Source organism: Gekko japonicus, unplaced genomic scaffold (genome assembly GCF_001447785.1).
Source record: "Gekko japonicus isolate JY-2015 unplaced genomic scaffold, Gekko_japonicus_V1.1 scaffold593, whole genome shotgun sequence".
Taxonomy (NCBI): domain Eukaryota; kingdom Metazoa; phylum Chordata; class Lepidosauria; order Squamata; family Gekkonidae; genus Gekko; species Gekko japonicus.
In genome coordinates, this window is record NW_015169191.1 from 215,932 (window position 1) to 238,272 (window position 22,341).

At 41.0% G+C, this 22,341-nt stretch overlaps 1 protein-coding gene across 1 annotated transcript in view; it reads left to right on the top strand.

The window, feature by feature from the left end:
• SH3RF1 (SH3 domain containing ring finger 1) overlaps nucleotides 1-22,341 on the top strand; it is a 74,915-nt gene that overhangs the window by 16,829 nt on the left and 35,745 nt on the right. Inside the window, exons 2-3 of the mRNA XM_015416238.1 lie at nucleotides 16,335-16,610; nucleotides 17,902-17,997. Coding sequence (XP_015271724.1) covers nucleotides 16,335-16,610; nucleotides 17,902-17,997 — 372 coding nt within the window. The remainder of the gene's footprint in view (nucleotides 1-16,334; nucleotides 16,611-17,901; nucleotides 17,998-22,341) is intronic.

Below are 22,341 nucleotides of genomic sequence, written 5' to 3' on the forward strand. Positions count from 1 at the left end.
ACTGGAAAACAGATATCTTAGACACATAGGGCAATACTAGCTAGTGGTCATGTTATATTTTTATTTTCCCTGTTATACTTTTGATCAGCCTTTTGTATTTGTTTCTGAATTCAACTCAAATTGTTAGTGCTTACCTTTAAGGCCCCTCACAGCCTGGGACTCCCAAACTTGAAAGAACTCTCTCTGTGAAGCCCATACAGTAGCTGCAGTCCTCTGATCTGTTCTCCCTTACATGCTCATTCAATCTACCAATGCTTGATCTGAGGCTTTTTCAGTAGTGGTCCCTGTATTTGGAATTACTTTCTAGAAAGTGTCAGGGAGGCAGCCGCTCTTTTAAATTTTGGAAAGGATTGTTAAGACATAATTTTTTTAGAGGCTTTTTGGTATATTGCTTGTCGTTTTTCCGATTGATCCTTCCCCCCCCCTTTGGCCATCAAGTTGCAGTTGACTTATGGTGACACTGTAGGGTTCTCAAGGCAAGAGACATTCAGAGGTGGTTTGCCATTGCCTGCCTCTGCGTAGCGACTCTGCAGTCCCTTGGTAGTCTCTCATCCAAATAGTAACTAGTGACAGCTCTGTTTAACTTCTAAGATCTAACAAGACCTGATTTTAAAACTAGTAAGTTGTATTGTTTTTAACTGTAATTGTTAGTCACCTTGAGTATGTCAGGGAGAAAGGCAATCTTATGTCTTAAATAACTATAGTAGTAATTGATAGAACGCAGACTGGTTGGAGAAGTTAGCAACTGCCTTGTTGGTATTCCTGCCCCACCCTGCAGGCATTGTAGGCATTTGTAATGTATGATATTTAACACTAGTGCATATTTTGTCCTTGGTTGTCCTGCCAGACAGAGATGAAACCTCTTTGCTGTTAGTGTTAGTCTCTTCCTTCCCCAAGAGTGGAGAAAATAAGGTAATAATGAGCTGAATTGTGTTTCAAATGGATGAATGGCATTCCAAAAGGAAACAAAGTAGGTGGTGGTGCAAAGGTCATTGCAACTCTGGACAGTGGCAGCTATTGTTTGTAGAAAAGTATAACTAGTGAGAGAACTTTTTTCTTGTATGCTAAGAAAAGTAGTTTCCTGAAACTAAATAAATCTAATTTAAAGGACAACAAAAGCTGTACTAGTCAGTTCTAAATGTTTAAAGAAGTATGCGTACTATTTCTGTCTCTAAAATCATAGCCTGTTATCTAAGAATACATACTTTTAATATGTAAGCATAGTTTTTAATATCAGGTGATTGGTGAAACAGCTACACATTTCCCCAGATTTTGTTTGTTTCTAAGTAACAGCAGCTTGATTTCTCATTCACAGACCCTTTGAAGTGTTAATTTGCAGATAGTATGCAATACTATGCCGTTGAGTATTAACAGTCCCAGTTTGATTCCTAGCACTAAAAATGTAGTAATCATCCTAAATGAATGGCTTGTTAAAATTTTACATTGAAAATCACAGTTCAGAGACATGTCACATTTGCTCTATGAGCTCAGAAGAATTTTTATTCTTCTACTTTCCAATTTTGGCAAAAAAACAATTTCTGCTGTGGATCATACTGTTTTTTTAAATTAGAGACACTTTTTTTTAACAAATAAAAACATGCAATTGATAAAAAGAAGGGGGGAAAGGGGGGGAAAGAAGAAGCTAGGAAGAACTGCTAAATCCTGTACCTAGCAACCCACAATACCTCAGGGAGCTGGGGGTACAGAGGATAGCCTCAGAATAACATTTGTGTTAATGCTGCCCCCTTCCATATGAGCCTGCCTTAAGGTGTCGTAGTCTTAGACCATTTGAATATCAAAGGTGATAAACAGCACCGATTTTGGTTTGGATACCATCTGGAAGCTGCAGTTGTTTCATCACCAAGATATTATATGCCAAATGGAACTTCTAAATTGCTTATCAACATCTACTGGTAGTCCCCAGCCCCAGGGATGTTTGTCTTGCTTCAGCTAGGGCCAGGCCTTTTTTGGCCCTGGCCCTTACCTGGTGGAATAAGCTTCCATATGAGATCAGGGCCCTGCAGGACCTTTTGCAGTTCTGCAGGGCCTGCAATATGGAGCGCTTCCACCAGGCTTTTAGTTGAGGCGGCAGGCATCCTCCTTTGTATCTATCTATTGGGCTTCCCCTTCGGTGGATCAGATCTGAGTAATACCTGGAACCCCATTGTGACAAGTTACATCTGTTGAGGCTCTGATTGGATATTTAAAAATTGCACTGTATTTTATCTGAGGTATTTTAAACTGTTTTTAATTATTGTATATTATATTTGATGGAACTTGCCCTGAGCCCGCGATGCGGGGAGGGCGGGATACAAATCCGATAAAAATAGTTTTCCCATATAGAATGTGTTATAGTAGCCTGATTTGCAGAGCACTTAGAGTATATGTAATCTGCACCCTTAGCAATCTTGTATGATTTACTGCCATCGTATTCTCACCCGTATTCTCCTGTCTTTTAGATTGTGACATAGTTTCCAGGAGACCACCTGTCATAACTTTCTCTTCCTCAAAAGCTAAATGTTTACTCAGACGATTACAGGGTTATTTGGTTTATCATTAACTGTAGAATTGTGTTCTGTAATTTCAGCCCTCTGGGTCAAATGAGCAAGAAACAGTATGTTGATGTTTAATGGAAACGAAGTTTCTGAGAGTGTGACAAGTGCCTAGAGTTTAAAAAGTAGCATGTTGAGAGCCACTTCTAACCTGTGGAGAAACGTATAGGTACCTGAACAGAGGGCATAAAAGCTGTAGTATTCTACTAGTATGAAAAATTATGTACAGGGCCTTAGAATTCCTTGAAGAAACATGAGATGCATGGCTTGATTAAATAAAAATAAATAAAATAATAGATGCAAAGAATGGAAAGCTGTAGAAAATGCTTGTGTCTCCCTCTCCTGGTATTGCATGAATGTATGAAAGTTATGAATATTTGGACATTAGCATAATAAAAGTATTGAATTTAAAGTGGAGAATGCTGTTATATTGTCAGATTTCTGTCTGAATTACTCTGAAAATGATAAATTCTTAAAGGCACAGGAGTTTTATATTAATGTAAATTATCTGTATCCATATTGTTGGTCTAAAAGCAGTCTCTCTTCCAAAGGTTTATTCCACATTTGGTGTACACAGTGGGTGCTGCTGGGATAGTGATGCAGCATTCCGAGGAGATTACAGATTCTTCCGTTTTTAATGTAACTGCTTGGAACATTAAGTGTGTGTGGGGGGGAACAGCTGATGGATCTCTCCGTATCTTTGCTCCCCATCCCTTACTTAATTGTTCAGATGCTTCATGCATCGCTCCACCCACCCATCACAGAGCTAATATATACAATCATAAGAATTATGTGGTATAACCCCTTCAAAGTATATACTGCCTACAAGTTTCTGTAAGGTAGCATCTAGTGACAGCTGTTTACTCCATAGCAGTTATCAGTCTTGTCTCCAGTACAGCTTAATTTCTCTATACAGTTCACTGGAAGCAGTAATCTTTCTGCCAGATAGGCCTTCTTCCATGTGTTCCTACCTGCAAAAGTAGGATAGATGGCCATGAGGGGGGGGAAGGGCTTCTCCAAGGTGGTGTACCACTTATTGAACTCCCTTCCAGCAGAGGTTCGCCTGGCCCCCATTCTGTTTTCCAAGCTGGGGGGCAGTATCTGTTGTTTTATTTGTTTGTTTATTTAGCCTTATAATTTATTTTTTTCTGTCAATTGATAGTGAACTATCTCATGAGCCAGAATGCCTGAGAGTGCAGGATATGATATTTAAAAATGAATCTTCCTTCCCCTCAAGTGTGGCATCATTAATATGTTGATGATATGCAACAGTAACTTTATACATGACATATTGGTATACAGGGCCAATGGACATGGAAGGGGAGCTGGAGCAAACATGCTGGGCCCAACACTGCCAGTTCATGTTTGCCACACAGTAATAAACCTGTATGTTCATAGTCTGTGTCCCCATGGTTAGGAATAAAATCTGCATACATCTTGACTGCATGCAGGTGCTGTACCTATAAGCAGTAAACACACAGTGAACATGTGTGGGAGGGGGAGAGGATAGTGTAGATGGCTGTAAGTGGAGGCAGGGCCAACAAGCTTTTCCCGTACTTAACACCAATATGTTTTGTGTACAGGACTAATAATTATGTTTTTCTGCAAATCCAGCAGCAGTCTCTGTGGCTAGATTATATTATGGACTAGGTTAGTTTCAATCTAGTATTCATAAAATATGTATCTGAAATAGTTACATCCTACCTTTTTAAGTTTAAATTTTTGAGAGCCAGTGTGGTGTGCTTAAGAGCAGTGGACTCTAATCTGAAGAACTCTGTTTGATTCCCCAATCCTTCTGTGTGACCTTGGGCCAGTCACAGTTCTCTCAGAACTCCCTCAGTCCTACCTACCTCACAAGGTGACTGTTGTGGGGAGATGAAAGGAAGGAGATTGTAAGCGACTTTGAGACTCCATAGGGTAGAGGAAACCAGCTCTTCTTCTTCATCATCATCTAAATTTTTTAAGTCAGCTTGAAATCTAGACAACACAGAAACGTTGATGGTTCATTGGCTTTTACCATTAAGAACAAAAAATTCTGGCCTTGTGTGTTTCAGGGAATGTCCTCTGTATATTTCAGTGCTGTTCTGCTTTCATGGCTTTCATAGAAGTTAGATATGTTGGGAGCATGAAGCAGGACTTTTTCAGTAGTAACACCCTTGTTGTGGAACTGCTTCCCTAATTAAGATTGCCTTGCTCCCACTTTGTATTGCTTCTATCACCAGGTGTTTTTTTAAAAAAAAATTCTTAAAGCTTCCCTTTGAACAGGTACTGATGGCTGTTTTTTCCTTTTTAAAATTTACAATATTATGTACTATTTTGCTGATTTAGTGATTGGACATTATTTTAGTGTATGCTTGTTTTTATTAGTTGATTGTTTCGCTATTTTATAAGCTGCCTCACAGATTTAAATGAAAATGCAATGTAAATGAAAACCTCCAAGATGGTGCATGGAAAACATTCATTTTTTCAGTGCCTTTCATTACTGTGTCTCTGTGTGTGCCCGTATGGTGTATATTCCTTTCATTTCAGTGCCTTTCATTACTGTGTCTGTGCCCGTATGGTGTATATTCCTTTCATTGTACTTAAAGCATTCCCGCCCCCCCAAAGCTATGGTAAACTGACAAGATCATGTCTGTTTGAACATCTGGGTGCCACATTTTATCTGCCTTTTGCCAACAATGCTCACAAACACATGGAAGGAAACTAGTAATTTTTAAGTGGCCTAAGGATCTGTGGACCTCTTGGCGTTAATCTTCCTGTGTTGCATTTGTAGTGCAAATGTGATTTAACCATGTCACTAGGAACCTGTATGTATAATGAAAACATACTTTAATTTTGCCCTTTTTAAAACACTAGGAGTACCTAACAGACACACTTAGACAGCACAGGAATTAATTCTTTTGTCCAGTAGCCAACACAGACTATGTCCTGGAACAAAGCTGAATATGATATTGTGGTTTACATGTTCTCAGCCCTGCTTATGCTTTGATCTTGTAGGTTTCATTGCATGGGGGCAAAATGAAGGAAGGGAGCCTCATGCTTTGTTCACTGTGGTGTGGAGTCTTCAGCTCCAACATAGATGAGGAGTCTACCCAAATAAGTTCCTATCTAAGCATACCTTAAACACAGTGGGAGTTTAGCAGATTTAATCCCACCCTGAACTCCTTAGAGGAAACATGGTATAAAAATGTACTAAAGAAATAAATATTCTGTTATATTGCTTCTATGCATGCCACCTCTGCAAACCAATGTATGTGGAATTTTAATTTCAGTAATGTCTGCATGGTCAGATTTTAAAAATCAAGACAAGTTTGACCTCACCTATCAAGTATGAGAATGCTTTTTGTCTAATACATAATCAACACAAGTTATGACTGCATTTGTTTCATGTTGATGTTGTCATTGTGGCTTGCACCATGGTAATTGCAGTCTGGGTCCAGGTGGGTAATTTATTTGTGTATGTGGTTCCAACAGTACTTCTGAGTCACTACCATCATGTTCAGACTTTGGACCATGGTTGCCTGCTGACTTAGGGAAATGCGATCCTTGTATGCCAGACACAGGAGAGTTGAATAACTGCCACTCAAGTGTTAAATGTGCCATTCTTGACCAAGGTGATTGGACTAGAGATGGCTGGGCAACTTTAGGGATTCCTGAATAAAGTGAATCATTTGAATCCACTCGTATCAGGTTTCAGTCCTGGTTATGGGACTGAAATGGCTTTGATCACCCTAATGGATGACCTGCACTGGGAGATGGATAGGGCAACCTTCTGACTTATCAGCAGCTTTTAATACTATTAGTCATGGTATTCCACTGGATCACATTTCAGGGTAGGGCTGGGAGTCACAGTTTTACAGTGGTTTTAAACTACCTCAGAAATAGCTTTCATGGTGTGATGCAGAGGGACTGCTACTCCGCCCTCTAGCCTCTGGGGCCAACAAGTTTCCATGTTGTTTACAATGCATCTCAACATCTAATTAAGGTGGTGGGAGAGATAGTCTGAGACTTGGAGTAAGTTGACAAATGGATGACACTTAGCTCTATCGTGCTTCCAGCAGATCTCAGGGAGACTACTGTGGAAACCCTGAACAGGTTCCTGGAGGCAGTTTTGGGATAGATGAAGGCTAACAATCTGAAACTTAATCCTGACAGAATGGAGCTGCTACTGGTGGGGGAAGTTTTGACCCAGGAACTGGGACGTGTCCTGTTTGGGTTTGGGTTTCATTCCCTCTAGCAGGTTTGTAGTTTGAATGTGCTGCTGGACCCACACTTCCTGTTGGATGAACAACTGGCAGTGGTGGCCAGAGGTGCCTTTCACCAGCTTCAGCTGATGAACCAGCTGTGGTTGTTCCTGGCTAGGAAAGATCTTGCCAGTGTGGTGCATGCCTTACTAATATCTAGATTAGATTACTGAAATGCATTATACATGGATCTGTCCTTGAAAACTGTCCAGAAGCTATAGTGGGTATAGAATGCTGCAGCCAGAATGCTGATTGGTGGGCCATAGGGATCATGTAATTCCAATCTTGTTCCATCTATACTGACTCAGTTTGCTTCCAGCTCAATTCAAGGTGCTGTTACTGGCCTTTAAAGCCCTATATGGCTTGAGGACAGCATACCTGAAGGACTACCTGTTCCCGTATGTACCTCCCCACTCTAGTCATCTTCTGGGGCCCTGCTTTGGGCGCCCCTGCCACCTGAGGCCAGACAGATACTGAGTAGAATGGTCTTTTTGGTCATGGCACCCAAACTTGGGAACTTCCCTCCCCATGGAGATTTGCCTGTCTCCCTTTGTTGCAGTCTTCTGATAGCATCTGAAGACATTTTTGTTTTGTATGGTGGTCACTCACTAACTCTTATTAGCCCTCCTCCATCTATGCGTGTTTTTATAGGTTTTATAGGTTTTTATTTAATCGTTTTAAACATCATCTGTATATCTCTTTCTTAAGTGTGGCCCCCATCTACAGATATCTAAATCTGTGGATTGGGGCCATCCTGACACTAAATAGATTTTTCTGAGAAACGTAAGGGACCCCCCCCCCAGGTTTGCAAAAAAAAAAATGACATCTTTTACAAAATTCACGGGGATTTTAAATCCCCCCCCATACTCAGACAACTCACTAACCTTTCTCTTTGAAGCTGTCAGTGGCACCTTGCTTGTATATTGTAATAGTGAAGTTGGCCAAAGCGGAGGATGTTTAAATATGGTGATTGGAGCTGCAAATGGGCAAGACAGGTCTTTTTACAGACATGAAAAATAGGGTTGCCAGCTCCAGGTTGGGAAATACCTGGAGATTTGGGGGGGGGGGGGGGGGGGGGAGAAACTTCAATGGGGTAAAATGCCATGGAGTCCACCTTCCAAAGTGGCCATTTTCTCCAGGTGAACTAATGTATGTCGCCTGGAGGTTGGCAACCCTAGTGAAGAATGCTCCAGGTTTGCAGGAAAAATGTTAAATCTAAAAATAATACAGGACATAAAAAAAATCCAGAATGATAAAAGGAATGTCTGCAGCTTTAAACGATGGATTTCCTCAGTAGCTGTTGCTAGGTAACCACAGCATTTGAAGCTGGGTTCTGTCAGTAAAAGGTGTAGGGGGGGCAAGTCCTTTTCCAGAGCTGTTTTGGTCTTTCAGGGAAGATTCATTGGGGCCAGGCCTAGGGCTGCCAGTTCCAGGTTAGTAAATTCCTGGAGATTTTGTGATGGAGTCTAAGGAGAGCAGAGTTTGGGGAGGGAAGAGGCCTCAGCTGGATACATTGTCTTAGAGTCCACCCTCCAAAGCACCCTGGAAGCTGGCAGCCCTAAGCCTGGCAGCAATCACTGAGTGACTTGATACCACCCGACTTTGCATGACTCTCGTAGGTCTGGCTGCTTTTTACTGTTCAACAGCAGCTACCCTATGAAAAGCCAGTGTGATGTAGAGGTTACAGCTTCAGAGCAGAGTCTGGGAGACCCAGGTTCAGACCCCCATTTTGCTGTGGAAGCTCACTGGGTGATTTTGGGCCAGTCATGTACTTTCAGCCTAACCTACCTCACAGAGTTGTTGTAAGAATAAAAAGGAGGAGAGGAGGATAATGTAAGATACTTTGGTTCCCACTGTGGAGAAAGGTGGGATATAAATGGAGTAAATAAATGATAGATATAGCTGCAGATAGGAAGTAGATACAATGTAAGTTGGTGAATGGCTGAGAAGGAGAGAGTGGAAATAAGTATCCGTACAGAAAAAAAAACTTTCTGGAAAATAGAATAAGGATAATATAAATAATAATTGGAGCGCTTGTAGCTTTAAGCAACAGATTCCCTCCAGGCTTGGTTCTGTCAGTAAAAGGGAGGGGGAAGGGCCCTTTCCACACCTACTTTAGCCTTTGAGGGGGAGGAGTTATAGGGGCCAGGTCTGGTTAGGGTTGTCAGCTCCAGGTTGGGAAGTTCCTGGAGATTTCGTGGTGGAGACTGAGGAGGGCAGGGTTTGGGTAGGGGAGGAGCCTCTGCTGGATATAATGCCATACAGGCCACCTTCCAGAGCAGCCATTCTCTCCACAGGGACAGATCTCTGTCATCTGGAGTTCAGTTGCAATTCTGGGTGATCTCCAAGTCTCACCTGGGGGTTCACAACCCTAGGCCTGGCAACAACCTCTGGGTGACTTGGTACTGCCTGACTTGCAAGTAGTCCTGGATGCTTGCTACTGTTTAATGGCAGCCATCCTATGAATGCCAGTGTAGTTCTTGAGGCTTCTCTACTATGCAAGTGGGCCTGACCCAGTGGCCAGTACCACATACTTGGTCCATGGTTTTCCTATGGAGAGGCTGCTGAGAGGGAAGGAAAGCTGAATACAGATAAAGGTAGGTTAGCTGTTTGGTGGGAAGGAGAGAAGGAAGCAGGAAAAGGGGAGAGGCTGTGGTGGCTTTCAGGGAATGGAAGGGGGAAATAGTGGACAAGGGGGAAATGAGATGCCCCCTACAATTCTTTCCAGGTTCCCTCTTGTTTTATATATATATTTGTATTTTAAATGCTTTTTAATGTTTAAAATGTTATCCTGTTTTAATGTTTGCCACTTTGGGGACCCACTGGTGGTCCTCCTGATGGCACCTGGTATTTTTGGCCACTCTGTGACAGAGTGTAGGACTGGATGGGCCATTGGCCTGATCCAACATTGGCGTCTCTTACATTCTTATGACCCTGAATTGGGTGGACAGGTAGACTAGAAATACTTTAAATTCATGGTTTCCATGAGTATGAGGGCCCCCTTTTTAACATCAGAAATATTTTTGCAGATCCACATGATAGTAGTCATACTATTCGTATGTGGCAATCATGAAAATATGTAATGGCTGCTGTCACAGACACTGAATAAATCACTTTCAATCCACTTTCCAACTGGAAAATCCAGTTGGCAAGTGCACTGAAAGCAGATTGAAAGTGGATTATTTAGTGTGTGTGACTGCAGCCAATGGACCAAAAACTACTGTATATTCAGTAACACTTTAAAATGGATTTACTGTTTTACTAGTTGCCAATTTTGTTGCTCTATGTTGTTTTTTCTTTATTATCTCTCCAAGCCTTTCAGAGTGAGCTTCCTAAAATTCTGAAAATTTAAGGTCATATTCCAAGTGGCAGTTGCTTCTAACCACCATGTGTCTGCGTTGGGAAAAGTCTTGATTCATCCAGTTCTTGAGCCACGTGCAGACAACTCAGTTGTGTGTCACTGATCACAGAGTGGGGGTGTATGTGCAGGTACTTCCTCTGCACATTTGCACCATGTAGACAACTCAGAAGTTGGGTGGGCTGGGGGGCTGGGCCAGCACACTGGTGGCTGCTTTTCCTCCCTGTGCAGTGAGTCAGTGTGTGGATGGGTCATCTACGCAACGCATTTGTGTTTTTTCATAAAGATAAGGTGCTGTTAGGAACTGACCTATTCTTCTTGCTCAAACTGAATTCCACTTTTTACTGTGGCTAGGAACTCTGTCTGCTGTTTATCCAAAGCCTAAACCTCCAAGGGAAGAGAGTGCACAGCTTGGATGTTTACAGAGCATTGTGAATGTATTATCAGGCACACCAGGATGAACCCAGGCCTCTAGAGGAAACAGTACCCTTGGTCCAAGTTGTTGCACTTGGACCAAGATTTGATACAGATGTATTATCAGAGGATGCATGCAGGGCAGCCATGTGGGCGTCAGTATCAATATTAATTCAATATTACAAAGTAGATGTCATCCCCTCGTGCAGCCTTCAGGTACTGAATCCTTCAATTGGTTCTGTGGTGCTGCACTCTTCAGTTGTCTCCAACCAGAATGAGACACTACTTTGTAACACCCCGTTACTCAGAGCACACTCCTGGGTAAAAATGGACCATTGGACCTCCTGTGACCACTCCTTCTACTCAGAGGTAGATAGGGCATCCTGCCCTAGTTTTGGAAGGGAGAATTTGTGTCTTGGGAACAGGAACACATGTACCAGTTCTAATGTGAGTATGTAACAAAGTTCTTCCTTGTATCAATCACTCAGCCATAATTATTGTGTGCTCTCCCTTATGTACATGTACACAGTTGTTTCCTCTGAACCACTCGTAGTGGGAAGGAAGGTAGTTATTTCTGTCATATAGGTTCTTTCAAGATGACAGTGGGAATTCTCTCCCACGATTGAAGACAGGCAATTGGAGCAAAGCCTCAAGCTCAGACCTTATGCGAAGAATCACCTCCCCATCAGGATTTTCTTCTTACCTCACAGTAGAAGGAACACTCACAATAAGTCCAATGTTCCATTTGTCCAAGGAGTCATATTCTGGAGGGAAATTACTGATCACTTTAGAAGCCATAAACTACCACCTGTATTAATACCAATATCTTGCAGCAGTTCCCTCACTCTGCCACAGATTCCAAGCCACTGTGCACGTAATTTTAATATCTGCATTCACTGCTGCTGCTTTCCTATTGGGAGATGATAGGAAAGCTTTGGGGAGGCATGATAGTGTACTCTGGTGTAAACATTCCAGTTAACAAACTAACAGTTGTACAATTCTGGATCACACAGGAAAAAAGACTTTCATGCTACATGGGAAGCCCCATTTTTAGTCTTCCGTACACACATCGTCACCACTGCCAAGCAAGTTTGATCCAGCCCAAAACTTAAACCCAAAAGTTAAACATTTAAATGGACCAAAAGTGGGTTTGTATTTAATTGCAAATAAATGGCAAGAAATTCTGTGACATACGGCTCTATTCATGCCAGTGGTACTATATACAGAAAGTATATCAAGTTGCAAACAGAAACACTAAAAACATTGGTACATGCATGCAAATTACAGTGGCTTCTCCTACTTATGCATAACCTTTAAATAAAATAACATAATTGGCACTTTTGTAAACAAAAGGGTGTTTGATTTTGGTTTTTATTCCATCCTATGGATCATGTCAGAGTGCTGCATTAGTGCCAGTGCTATTGATCATGGCAGGGAAGGGAAGGATTTTTGAAGCGAAGCAAAGCAGCCTATCTGTGCCATATTTTAATCAAAATTGTGCCTTTTGTTCTCCCATTTCCTGAAGCTAACAGCAGAGCTGGAAGAAAAGAGGTGTTAGTTTACACAGCATGTGTATGATCAGGCAGCATGGGTTAAAGAAGAATGAAGAGACAAAGTCTGTATAAACAGAGAAATAAGGGAGAAACAGAAGGGATAATTGCAAGCAATTTGGGGTGGAATAAATCTGGGAAAGATATCTGTGGGGCAGATATCTGGGTTAGATTGTTACACAAGAGCATAAATACCTGCTGGATGAGATCAAGGTGTATCTAGTCCCACAATGGTTTTTCTGAAGCAGCCAACCTGGAAACCCACAAGCTGAGATTGCCTTCCACTGTCCCTGATACCTGGTATTCAAGAGGTATGTGGACTGTGAACATTTAAGTTCCATGTAGCTTTCACAGCTTATAGCTGGTAACAGACCTCTTCCAAAAATTTTGATTAACCCTTGTTAAAAGTCATTACTGTATCCTGAGGCATTGAATTCCATAAGTAATGCATTGGGTGAAGAAGTAATGTTTTATGATACTGCTTGGATTTTTCTTTTTGTCTCTACAAATTATAAGAAATCTGGGGGAAGGGTAAAGTCAGACTATGGCATAAATAAGGGCAGTGTTTTGAAGCTCAAATGCTACTTTTGTGTCATGCTCAGTTGGTAGTCTTATACAAGTACTAGATGAAGATCTAGAAAAGCATTCTCTTTTTAGATGCCCCACAGAAATATAAACATCCAGTATTCAGCGCGCGCACACACACACACACACACGGTATTCAGCGCATATATAATCTCCCCCTCACCATAAAATCAACGCCCAGGCCAAACCTGGTGGGCTGCTGCCTCCTTGCCCCCCGCCCATTTATCAACTGTGTAGTTCAGAGTTCTGAGGTAAAACCTGCCTGTTTGCACCCACCTCCCTTTGATTGCTCAGCTGTGGATCTAAACACAGTTAGAAGAGACTGCAGACAGTTGAGGACAGTTACAGAAATCAGTGATTCAAGACTCCTGAATAGACATTTTTCAAAAAAGCCAGCATGGCAATTGAGTTAATGATTGTTCATAGGGAGATAGTAAAGGACCTTTCTAGGAGCCATTTTGATGTGTGCCTCCCTCATGAACCTGAAGAAATGTCCACCACATCACCACTCCCTCACACTAACTCCCCCTCAAACTCTCACCTCTTACTGCCCCCAAGAAAGCTCCTGGCAAACCTCGAGCCAGATACACCAATGCTATAAGGAGGAGGCAACTTAGGACTGCGGCAAAGACATTTGCACATAGTACTCCTGCGGAGCACAGAGCTGCACAGGCCAAGTACCAGCAAGATCACCCTGAGGTGCTCAGAACAACACTGTCTCTATATGAGCAAAACAATCCAGGAACACAAGTAGAAAGGCCATCACTTTTGTGGAAGGCAGCAGGAGTTGACATAACAGACAACTACTTCTTAAATGAACAGTTTCATGTTGCTTGCTCCCGAGTGAGCCTGGTGATCCTAGCACTTGAGGGCAGAACCACCAATGTGGTCTACAGAGAGGTCCTTCAGTAGAGGGAAAAAAAATTACATATGTCTTCATTTTTTTCACTACAATCTTCATTGGAATTCCTACAACAAATGTTACATTTCAGACTTCACATCATCAGTATTATAACTGGATTTACGGAACTTAAATACCGTAGCAAAGCACGGGTATCAGGCTAGTATAACATAAGAATCCATTTACTGTTCATTGCTGGGAGGAGCTTTGGGTGGGTATTGCCAAGGGAAGGAATGGTGAAAGCTGCTTGCCAGGGTGAGTGAGACGACTTTATGGATACATCAGCCACCAGTGATTGCTAAGAAAATGTCAACATGTGTTTCCATAACAATAAAAATACTTTCCAGGGCTAAATATAGAAGGGCTGAATGCCCCCACATTCGTCCTTGTCCATGCAGAGTCCTGTGGTTTTCAGGACCCTTTTGCATGCATGCCTTGCAGTGTGGCAGTATCCACAACGTACTGCAATCTTATGCTGAAGAAAGGAGAGTGTGTGTGATTCCATAGGAGAGCCACACAGTTCCATAGGTGGCTATTGTCACGTGCAGTTCTGCAATGTGGGGTTTTTACCACCTGATTAATACTATTTTAAGCCAAGTTATACCCTTCTAAGTCCATTTACTTCTATGGACTTGGAGGGTGTAGCTCTGCTTCAGGATATCACTGCAAATCTTCTGCCATGCTGCAGGTGATATAAGACAAGAGGCCCACAGTTGTGTATGGATCTGGGAAAGGGCTATGTTTGCCTCCCCCCCCCCCCAAGAAAGCATTTATCAGGTTTTCTTCAAAAACCATTTTGATTATCTATTGTTATTTATATGTAGATTTCATATAACGTTTGGGTGAAAAGTTAATGTATTAAACTGTTTCTTGTGGAAAAATAAAGCTGCAAATTCAGTTCCCTTCTGTCTCTATCCACCCATCTTAAGCCATCTTTTCATGTTTAGCCAAGTGAGAAAGAGACTTCGAATGAAATATAAACTCTGACTCAGCAAATGTTTGAGGGCTTGTAAAGTAACAAACAGCTGCTGAGTATTAGAGTATTAATGGTTTATAGAGCCTGTTTAGGGGCCAAAGACCCCCAACTGTGATCTGGTTGTGAGATTCTTTGGATGAGAGCGACATGAAGACAGTGTCCTCTAAATGTTTCCCTCCAAAAAGAAAAGCTATTTACAATCTAAACCAATTGTTTCACTTTAAGTTTTCAGAAACTATAGATGAAAAGGGCATTCTTGAGCACTTTCTTGCTGGGGGGAAATGCATATTTTATTGGACTTTAGTTTTCTTAAAATTATACAATTGAATTTATTTGTTTAATATGGGTGCTCTTTTAATAGCCCTGTATTCTTATCTATTTTTTTATTACAATCGCAAAGAAAAACAAAAAATGAAAAACTTGTTTTGATATTTGGTTGTAGTTGCTTTGCATGACCAGTTCTTTTAATACAGCTACAGTCAACTATCAACAAGATTGTGCAACACCAGTATTATGCAGATTCAGTCTTGGACTGAAGTAGCAGAACAAAGTTGAGACCAACAAAATTTTATTCTAGGTGTAAGCTTTTGTGTGCAGGCATACTTCTTCAGATATGCAGTAATTAAAATTCAGTTTCAGCACAGGCACTGCTTGTGTTTTATGTTATTTCATTAAGCATTGCTGATAAAATAAAGCTCCTAGCAAAAATACCAATCCATGACAGTAGATGAATGTAATAAGCTCTCCCTTGGCCATTGTGAGTTTGGAGGGACAGGCCAGTGCTAAAATTTCAGCCTTCCGCATGTACTCGTGCAGCTGTTCCCTTCACCCTGTTAAGGTAAAAGTATAGCCATTGGAGAATTTAAAGAGGTTCACTTGGGGCAACCAGCAGCAGGGCTTTTTCAGTGGAGGCACTTTGTCTATGGAATGCCCTTTTCCTTGAGACTCATCTGGTGCCTACCCTTCTCTTTTAGGTGCCAGGCCAAAACGTTTCTTTCTACCTATGCATTTCATTACGGGCTTGATCTTTTTACATTGTTTTTACTGTCTGTTTCTAGCCTGAGAAAGTATTTTATGAGGTTTTTTTAAGACTGCTAAATATTTTGTGCTGATTTTATACTCTGGGTGGGTTCTTAATGCTGGTTGTTTAATTGTTAACAATTTTATAGTGTGTTATGTTTTACTTTGTAAGCCACCTCAAGCAGGTTCAGGCAATGTAGAATTATTTTTTAAAATAAAAATAAAATATCTAGGCAGAGGCTATACCTGAGCCTTGCCTCTAGTGACCCACAGGGATCACAGTGGTTGAGACTTTAGCTTCCTTCTTTCTACATAGCTCCTTTCCTTCATAGTCTCATTCTGGATTTTGTTCTGGCTGCATTGTTATTGATGTGGTAAACCTGTATCTGTTCTGTGCCATTTCAGGCTGTAAGAGGGCACTCACATGATGGATATTGAACAGTCCTACACACAATAATATATTCCTTCTACATAGAAAACTGTATGTCAGGGAGAAGGCTTCCAGCATCAAGGAGCAAGAGAAATCTTACAACACTCATTTAGCAGAGGAGGCAGTTTTCTATTCATTATCTGTGTTATACTGTCATGACTTTCATATGGCACTACAGATTCTAGCAAGGGATCCAAAGAGATTTAACTGTAAAATGTCTAGATTTTATGAAAGCATGCACGATTGGAACATTGTATGTTCTTTTAAATGCTGTGGCTTCAAAATTATGTCTATCTTTCTGCAGGGTGTACCTCAGTTACCCTGTGCCAAAGCATTATATAACTATGAGGGGAAAGAACCTGGAGATCTTAAATTCAGCAAAGGAGACATCATCATATTACGTCGGCAAGTTGATGAAAATTGGTACCATGGAGAAGTCAATGGTGTACATGGATTTTTTCCTACCAACTTTGTTCAGATTATTAAACCTTTACCTCAACCACCACCACAGTGCAAAGCACTTTATGATTTTGAAGTTAAAGACAAGGAAGCAGATAAGGATTGTTTACCCTTTTCAAAGGTAAAATATCAATATATTATTGAGTAATTTAAAAATATTAAATCATTTGTCAGAAATCTAAAGTATATGGGTGCAGAACACATTATTTATTTGATTATTGCTTTCTCTACAGGAACTCTCAACTACTGGAAATGAAAGTCACCTGAGTTATTTTTAGGGTGTTTTTAAAATGCACTGCCTCATTTATTTATTACATTTTAGACCTCCTTATAACTCTGAGAAGAACAGGGTGGCATATATTTTCTTTCTCCCTCTCACACACCTTTGAGGTAGGGCTAGACTGAGAGAGACTCAGTGGTCCAAGGCACCAAGGATAAATCTCGTCTTTGTAGGGATTTAAACTCTTAGCTGTCCTTGGTCCAAGTCTGACATATCTATTACATTACAAGGGTTCTCTTAAGACAATTTGAAACTAAGTTGATATGGTTTCTGCTGAAAATGTCTTTTTTCAGTTTTGCTATTCAAACTGATATTTCTTTCACTGGCACCTCAAGCTAAAAACAAAAAAACAATCCTTAGCTACTAAAATATATTTATGTCGAACTAGTGCAGCATGCATGAGCTAGTTTGCTAACACCATTCTAGTACTCTGTACGCAGGGAGTAGTTTTATATGGTGTGGGGGCAATTCAGTCACGTGATCCCCCCATACATACATACACAGTCAGAAGCAGTACAGTCCAGAAACACTTTGCCTTTCAATCTATCCTGAACAGGTAGGATAGGCTCTCAAGGCCTCCAGTTTCTGTCTTTGCACTCACTGGTTCTTGGAATCACTTTTTAAAGAGAGCCTGTCTGAGAGTGCATGAGGCTGCCCTAGAAATATATATGCTTATTTAAATTTAAAGAACCCAAAAAGCTGGTTACAAACTGAGTAATTCTATACCTCCCCTGCGGTTCTAGGGAAAGTGGTATGGTACAAGCCACATGAAAGGCCCACCTCTGTTTTGCAAAACCCCTTTTTAGATAACACATTAAATATTTGGGACAAGAATAGAAAGATCCTTGCGCTAGGTATCTCTACATTAACATCTTTCCTAGGGCAAAATTGGTTTATTTATGGTAAGGAATTCAACTGCAACTTCTGGAGAAAGAAAATCTCTAGAATATGTGATATCTCACATAATGGTCAGATTATAAGTCAAAATATGTCCCAATATCTGCTTTGTACATTTTTTTTCTGTGTAGTTCTGTGTACAATACTATGTCAGAAAATACATATATTCAGAAGAGAAATCAGGTGTGGTGTTTTTTAATTAGAACCAGAACATAGCTATTGCTTTTTTATGCAGGATGATATTTTGACTGTGATTCGCCGAGTGGATGAAAACTGGGCTGAAGGAATGCTGGCTGACAAGATAGGAATATTCCCAATTTCATATGTTGAGGTGAGAGCCTTAGGTATCTTTAGTCAACAATGTAATTCTGATAGAAAACCTGAAATCATCTCAGAACAGACTGATTTACTAAATTATGTGACATAATCTTAGTGTTCTCTCACTGTGTCCTGTTCTGTGTTGGAAGGAATATAGTAATTGTCAGAGGTTTCATCACATAATAAATGTTAGTCTTTAAATCACCCTTTTATAGTGAGCTGAAACTTCTGGTATAGAGTCCAAGGGTGTAATTATAGGCTGGGTACACTCATTCATGATGTGTGTTGGCATCTGTTCACACAAAACAGGCAGTGCAGAAATGCCAGAGATGCTGAGATGATCAGGGAAAGTGACCTTTAAAAATATTTGAGAGTTTGCATTCATTTCTTCATCATTTGAGAGGAAAAAATATAACTGTATTTAAAATATATCAATCTGTAAAATAATCAGAACTGGAGCATGAGAGCATTGTTTAGTATGTTACTGTATGTTCAAAAACTGCATTACATTTTAATCCCTTGCTGTCGTTCTATTGGCAGACCTGTGATCAAATAAATTTTTAGGTATGGCTGATGCTCCTGGTGTGTTGCTTCATTTGGTGCTAAACTGGTGCAATTGGAGAAAGAGACATGTTAGACTCAATAGTATAACTTTCTGGTTTTAATTGATTTTGCTCTGGTACTGTGTTATAGTGTCTTAATTAGAACTAAAAACCACAGTAGAGACATATAACACCTTTGTATGTGACTTTGAGGTCTGGCTTGAGTTCACTGTAATTGTGTTCAAATTGGTCCAAAGAATTTGTAGAGACACAAGGTCAGGCATAATGGGGGGCCAAAAAAACAACAACACCATAATGTTTTGCAGTTGCAGCAAACAGAAAGTGGGCTCAAAAACTCTGCTCATGGTACCCTTCCAGTTCCCAAGCAGCCTACCCCTCCTTTGGGGCTTCCCTCACAGTAGGATTCACCTGTTCGGATAGATAGTGTGGTCAATCAGGCTAATAATTGCCTAACCCTTGTAAGAAGTTGCTGTGGAATTCTCTCTGCACTTTCTGTTCAGGCTGCTCCCTGGGAATTTTCAAGGAAAAGGACATCATGAGTGTTTGGCCAGAAGTTACAGTGGTAGAATGATTGGTAGTCACCTAGAAATGTGACTTATGCTCTGCCCCTGTGTGGGTGACACTGGTAAGAATTATTCGGTCAAAGAACTGTTCAGGCAATATGCAGCAGGTGAATGTTGCATGGGGAGGAGGGGTGGCATTCTCAACAGTCCATGCATGAAGCAGGATTCTTCCTGCCTTGTCTGTCTGTGTGGAGTGCACTGTCCTTGCAACCCCAGTTGGAGGAGTGGAGGATTGTAGTCAGTGTTTGTGTCCTGAGATAGAATACCTTTTAAGGGTTCTGAGCAGAGCAGTGTTAGCAGTATGCTGAAACAGTACTTGTCCTCCTTCTTGGCTTTTTTCACAAGTCCCCTATCTCTAGAGCTGCCATGCACACACCCTATTTACTATGGCTGAGTTCAGACTGGCAGTTTGAAGCGTGACGGAATCATGGCAAAAAGACCTGGCACAACCTGTTCCGGGTATTCCCCGGTCACACTGCACCGACTGCATACCGGGGAAGAGGCGCAAGGGAATGTTCGCACTGTTGGCCCGTGCCTGATGGAGGCATGGCTGTAAGGCGCGGCTTTCTTTTTTGGTAATCCAGCAATATGCGCATATGTGCATCAGTAATTGCGGCTTTCGGCATTTGCACTTCTGGGAAGCGGGATGAATGCGGCCTCTAGGATTTGCTACCACTTTCACCAGGTATTTTTTAAACTCGGGAGGGAAGCATTACAAGACGGGCTGAGTACGGCTGGGGAACGCCGGACAGCTGTGCCTGTCTGAACGGCCCCTTTAATCCATTCGAGAGACGTTTCTGAAACGTGCCTATACCGGGCCAAACTGCCAGTCTGAACTCGGCCTATGTGTGTGTTCTAAAAGTGTCCAACATGACAGGGAAAGCGAGCCCCTAACGTTCACTTTGTCAGAGTGTCCTGACTAGGGTTTATATACTGCTTAGAAGACCTGTAATTGGCTGCAGGTCTCATCTGTATCCCACACAGGGGTCATTTCGTAGAAAAATAGCTAGGGGAACTCATTAGCATAACTCATTAGCATATGCCACACCCCCTGACATCACCGGAAATGTGTCATAAGGCCACACACCCCCGCCCCCAACGGTCCCGGCCGCCACCGGAAATGTGTCATAAGGCCACACACCCCGGAAATGTGTCATAAGGCCACCGGAAATGTGTCATATAAGGCCACACACCCCGCCCCCAACGGTCCTGGCCGCCACCGCCGGCCTTGCAGCTCCACTGCCGAGCCCCATGAGGGGCCCGGCGGTGGACCTGCAAGGTTGGCGGGCATGCAAGGAAGCCCCGTGAAGGCCCTCCCTGGTCCCAGGCAGGCAGGGGTGGGGAGAGGCAGGGAGGAAGCAACTTACCCTCCCTCTTCTTCTGCCTCCTCCTGGCTGAATGAGGGCCGGAAGTGGGGCGGCCGAAAGCAGGGGGGGTTCGTCATGTGCCCCGTCCCCCGTACCGCACCCGGGGGAACTGCGTTCCCTCGCGTTCCCCCCCGAAATGACCTCTGATCCCACACAACACCGTGGTGAGAGGGATTGTTTTTTCAATCTCAGTGAGTTCAGTAAGAATATTTACACTCCTGATTTGAAGATTAATTAAGCATTATTTGAAAACCCTCATTAATGTACATAATATAACGTTAGGTGTAGCTACTGAAAATTGAACATTTAAACTATTTCCATCCCCTATTTTTAAACAGTATAGAATATTTCAATACTTCAAAGAGTTTTCAGTCCCATTTATTTTACTACAATAGAATTATATTTTTATTTTTACAAACAAAAAAGAAAGTAAAAATATATACAATACTCTAGTACAATTATACATATAATATAGACTATTGCCTTCCATAGACATAAGCATAGGCATGAACATAGACAGTCATTTGTGGTCATCTACTGTATCCACCTTATCTAGTTCCTACATAAATGGCAATACTACACTGATCTATTTATTACAGTTGTCAATCAGAACTTACTTGGTTGCATAAGATTTATTTATATATACTCTAAATTTTCACTTCTGTTTTATCTCTTATCTTTTCTTCATTGCTTCATATCTAACATTTCACTATTACAAACATGTTTTGCCTGACTCTATCTCTTATTCATTCTCCACTTTAACAGTTTCCTAAATTTCAACTGTATAATCAAAAAGTAAATCTCATTTTTCTTGAAATTCTGAATTCAATGTATTATATAAATAAGATGTTAGTTTTGCCGTTGTTGCATACTCCGTTAGTTTGTTCTTCCATTCCATGAGTTCTGGACATTTTTCTGCCTTCCATTTAGAGACACAAAAGTCACCCTTGTTGGGACGCAAATGTCACCCTTGCCGCTGTTACCATATATTTAAATAGTTCACTGTGTGTTCTTGTAATGTTACTTGGTAAAATGTTTAATAGCATGTTTTTTGGGTCCATCACAAACTTAAATTTTAGTATCTTGTATCTCTTCATGGATCCTTATCCACTATTGTTTTGCTTTCTTACATGTCCATCACATATGATAAAATGTTGCACCTATGCTTTGACATTTCCAAAATTTTCCATTATAACCCTTATTGGTTTTTGCAATTTCTTTGGGCATAATGTACCATCTAAAAACGTTTTATACCAATTCTCCCTTAATATTTGGGACTTGGTAAGTTTAATTTCTTTAGTCCATACGTTTTCCCACTGGCTCATAGAAATATTATCTCCAAATTTTTTCCAAAAAAATCCCTACATTTAAGCATACAGTCTTTCACTTGTCCTGTTTCTGTTTCATATTGCAATAGCAGTTTATTTATTTATTCCTAATAAATGTTTTAAGTCTCCTGAAAGTAGTTGTTCTAGGTCATTTTCTCTCTTAAGCAACCTCTTTCTTTTGCTATTTGTTCTATTTACAATAGTATTAAAGATATATTAACTGTGGCTGGATTGTGCCCATATATGTCTGACAGGAGATATATTTTCTAACAATTAAACAAATGAATGATAATTATAGTCTATGAGGAGGTTCTCTAGATGTGGTATTAAATTAAGCATAATTGCCTCAAATGTTTCATAGAAACTTGCATTCACTTGTCTTGACAATGTAGTCTTAAAATATAGGAGGAAGAAACTGAGTTGATTCTGAGACGTTTACAGTTCAATGCTAAACAGTTATACCCTTCTAAGTTGGTTGAAATCAGGGGTTTAGAAAGGTTTGGGGTTGTACCATTAGAACTCAGTTTGGGATTACA